Here is a 4651-nt window from a genome sequence, read left to right as displayed (position 1 = left end):
AAGTTGTTGTGCTTTGCCAATATAGTATCCGTAAATTTTAAGAATTATTATTACAATTATAAAAGTATTTTTAAAAAAATTGAATTACGTCTATAATTTTCAATTGATTCAATTCATCATGATATTTGTTGCATCATTGATTGTTATTATAATAATACTAATTGAATTATACTATTCTATAGTACAATATTTTTTTAATGAATTACGCATGTAATAATACAATCAAAGGATTCCCAGGTCCAAAAGCATATTCAATTATCGGAAACGCTCATCTGTTTATTGGCGAGACCAAAGATAAATTTGTAACTAATATTTTCTATATTTAGGCATATTATCTGGTTTTTATTTATAATCTTTCTTCTAGATATAACTAACCAATTTCTGAAGATTAGTATGAATTATCAATCATTATGGCGTGTATGGTTAGGTATAAAATTACTTATAATGGTCGACGAACAAAAAAAAATCGAAGTAAGTTTTATTAGATTTATTTCAATTATTTGTGATAAATTTATATTGGTTTTATTTTATTTTATTTCGTTCAATTTCCTTTCTCTTAAGATTATATTACATAGTAATATAATTTAATAGAATATCATTGTAGAGAGTACATAACATAGTACAGATGTTATTGAAAAGAGACAGGAATATGAACATTTTAAACCTACTATGGGCAATGGTTTGTTCTCTGTTCAAAGTGAAGTATTTACATATATTCTACATTTTTTATTAATATCAAATTATTTATATATATATATATATATATATATATATATATAAATATATATATATAAAATTTTATTTGTTATATAAAATTAGAGAAAAGTGTCTACTTCTTTTCAGAGAAATGATACTTCAGCTACTATCATTAGCTTTGTACTTTTAATCTTTGCTACATTCCCTAATATTCAAATACGTACATATTATTTAATTATCACCATTATTTATATAAAGAAAATTATTTTCATATTAACTTCTTATCATCAGTTATGCATCTTTGATTACAAAGAAAGAAATATACGAGGAACTGAATCAAATTTACGGCTCGAGCGATCCGAAATATGTTCCAATAATACATGATGATATTAAAAATATGAATATTTTGAACCAAGTGATCAAGAAAATGTTACGGCTTTTTCCAATAGGCCCAATCATCGGTCCTAAAGCAACGAAGGGTATAAATGCTATCTCTATATATGAAATGATAATATTGTATTTTTTTATCATTGATAGTATTAATATTAATTAATATCAATATTTATTTATGAATAAATATTAATATATAAAGTGGAAGAAAATTGGGCGATACCAAAAAGAAGTTCTGTCATATTTTGGACCTACAAAATTCATTGGAATCAGAAATATTGGAACAAATCATTGAAATTCGATTCAGATGGGTTTCTATCCTGCAATGTTCATTCTTACAATTTTTTACGATTCGGCATTGGAGCTAGAAATTACATTGGTAATTCTATATTTTTCCAGATTATTGAAATCAAATTCCAAAAAGTTACACAACAACATGTATTTACAATTGTTTTCACTTTTTTAGGTCAAATGAAGGTATGCTACAAATGAAATTATTCCGTTGTATGTGTTTCTTGATAAGTCTTTAGTTTTTTTTTTAATATTTGCATGATTTTTAAGGCACAAAATCTTTTTCGGTTTTATACAAGAAACATTTTGGGAAATCATTATTGTTTAATTCGTTGAAAATTTGATCTTCTATGTTTATTATATTTATTCGTTTATTTATTAAGAATATGTTATGTCACTCTGACAGAAATTCGTACAATCAATGAATTTTTTCAGTATTTGTTGTGTACATTTTTATAATACCATTTAAAGGTATCAAATGTTTCTCAATAATATTATATTGTAAATTATAATGAACAAATTCATCTTTCCATTCCAAATTATGATGGTTATTTGTTAACTATCTATAAATATAATTATTACATTATTTATTATGTAATTATTTATATAAAAAATAATTTTGTAATGAAACTATAAGAAAGATTAGTTTACATAAGAGAAATATAGTTTGATTTTCATAGTTTGCTTGAAAAATAATATGTCATATTATTTTTCCGTTGTTTGCCAAATTTAGGGAATTTTCATTTATTTCCATGGTTGGTTCCAACAATAGTAGTCCTTTTTGCAAATAATTTTGTGGCCAGTGAAATACTTATTAAAAAACTATCTATTATTTCGTTCCTTCCGCACCTTGTGAATGGTTTCATTAGCTTGAGAACAACGAACTCTCCAAGTGGAATTCAATATTCTCTTCTCTCATCCTTTCTCAAATAGAGAAATCCATTTATTACATACTTGCTGTTGTTAGATGCTAATCAGAATTTTATTCTTAACTTATCTGGTTTGATTTGCATGTACTGTGTAAATCTACACCTAGTCTTAAATGGAAACAACTGCTCATCAATAATAATGTATGCACCTGGTTTATAAGAATTTTGATTATTCTCAATAAATCGGTCTTATATTTTAGATATAGCAAATTTATTAGTTTGTAAACACTGGCTTCTTTCGCTTCTCTTATCAAATCGTATAAACTTCATAATCCCAGTAAATGTATTCCTGATCATGGTTTTTGAAAAAAATGCGGGATTCCATTCTTTATTCTATTAATATGAAATCTAAATTTGTTGGTTCATGTGCGCTTCAAGCATATACCAGAATAATGAATGCATCTTATTTTATTGTATTTAGTCCTCATTTAATTCCCAATACTTTAAATCTTCTTAAATACTTTTTCTGTACACATTCTTATATGTTCCATTATACGGTAATTAATGATCAAAGAAAATGCACTCTTTACTTTTCTTTTTATGATATGTCGTTTAATATATCCTGCCGGATCAGATACTTCCTTAAAAATATTATGAACTGGTACCTTTCCAGGTTTAGAACCTTCGTCTATTTCCTCCCAAATTGTTCCATCAGAAACAGTTTCGATATTTTAATTCTTTACATTACTCTTACTTTCGGAACTCAATAATAATCTCCTTCTCTTTTGTCTTCGATGCTTATTTATAACACGATTGGTCGTAACTTTTGATACAAATTTATTAACAAATTTAATATACTAAAGGCCAGAAGCCACTACGTATAATCCTGCATGATTCTTGGTTTATGATAATATCGAGAATCAAAAACTACGAATGTTAATAAAGAAGTGTAGCGCAATTGCCATTTGTATGTGGATATTTTAAATATTTATTGTGTGTCGTAGTTAATTAAAGTTCCTTTTTTTACTGACCGTATTAACGAATTGAAGTATAAGATAATTCTTCAATGTATAAGAAGAATGGAGAAACCAAATTTGGTAATTAATAAATTCTCGTAGACTTCTCATTAGATTACATTAAAATATTGTATATATGTATATCGATAAGTGTATATATTTGACAGATATATTTCAAAGATTTTAATTCAAGTTTTATATTATCAAATAAAAGTATATAACAAATGTCGATAAGTTACATTTCTTTTATATCTATATCAAATAATGTAGATTTATTCTTTCTGTTGAAGATATTCATATGCAATACATTCTTTATTAATAATTTTAGAAAATAAATTTATAACGTGCACATTAATACAAAGTAATAATAGAAATGATTATTGATTAGATGATTTATTCAATAACATTAAAAATTAAATATTAAAACATTTTTCTATTTTGTACTAGGTTGTGCAAGTTAAAATTATCGAGGGAAGTTACGTATTTGCAGCCGGTAAAATTTTCTATGATAATAACTATTTTATAACTTTTACTAAAGAAAGTAATAATATTTCAACGATCATTAAAGTAAATCAATTAGAAAGAATTATTTACTAATATTGAATTGAAATTGTTCGCCAAGAATTTCTATTGTAAAATTACATATTTCTTTAGGATATATTATCGTTGGACGCTTGCAGACATTATACAATTACACAATTACAGAAACTTTTAGTTATAACAAGAAGGGAGCTTAGTATAAAATAATTATTGTTATTTTCTTTTAAATTTACATATATTATAATAAATTAAGTCAATATGATTGAGTGACTGTCTACCATGTTTACAGAAAGCATTTTACTATTTCTTTCATTTTTTTTGTTTTTTATTTTTTTAATTTATGATATGATTATTATTAAGAAAATAAAAAGAATCATTATTATCATTATTATCTTATAACAGGGACGTTAATATTTTAAATGTCATGACAACAAATTTGATACGATATCGTATATAATAAATTTCACAAATGTGAGACCATATGACGATAGATTTAATCTTATAATCTTATATTTCTTTGAAATATTCGAAGAAAGTCGACGTTGGTATTCCTGAATGGAATGAAATATTTGTCATTCACCATCTTCGAAATTATAGAAGTTTCATAGAAAAATTGCAAGTAACTTATGTAGCACGAACTTGAACTTAGTCATGGTAATAGAAAGATTAAATTTATTCAGCATATATAATAAATTCTTGTGCATATACAAAGCATTTGGAATAAACACTTATATTCCAAACATCGAATGTTACCAAGTCTATTTACTGTAGCTTTTTAAAATTGTTTAATTGCATTATCCGACTTTATTTCTTATTGTCACCTCGACATTGAATGAATTGTCTGCGTTT

General features: G+C 25.0%; 1 protein-coding gene across 1 annotated transcript; it reads left to right on the top strand.

The window, feature by feature from the left end:
- The first annotated feature begins 847 nt into the window (after positions 1-847).
- On the top strand, positions 848-4445 carry LOC118449121 (cytochrome P450 3A41-like). The gene is made up of 4 exons (XM_085660368.1): positions 848-876; positions 988-1175; positions 1289-1563; positions 4335-4445. Exons 1-4 carry the CDS (start codon positions 848-850, stop codon positions 4443-4445), a joined length of 603 nt encoding a protein of 200 aa, XP_085516494.1.
- The last annotated feature ends 206 nt before the right edge of the window (positions 4446-4651 follow it).

This window comes from Vespa mandarinia, chromosome 11 (genome assembly GCF_050613455.1).
Source record: "Vespa mandarinia isolate Hongniang chromosome 11, ASM5061345v1, whole genome shotgun sequence".
In the NCBI taxonomy this organism is placed as follows: Eukaryota; Metazoa; Arthropoda; class Insecta; order Hymenoptera; family Vespidae; genus Vespa; species Vespa mandarinia.
This window is presented reverse-complemented; position numbering and strand designations above follow the sequence as displayed.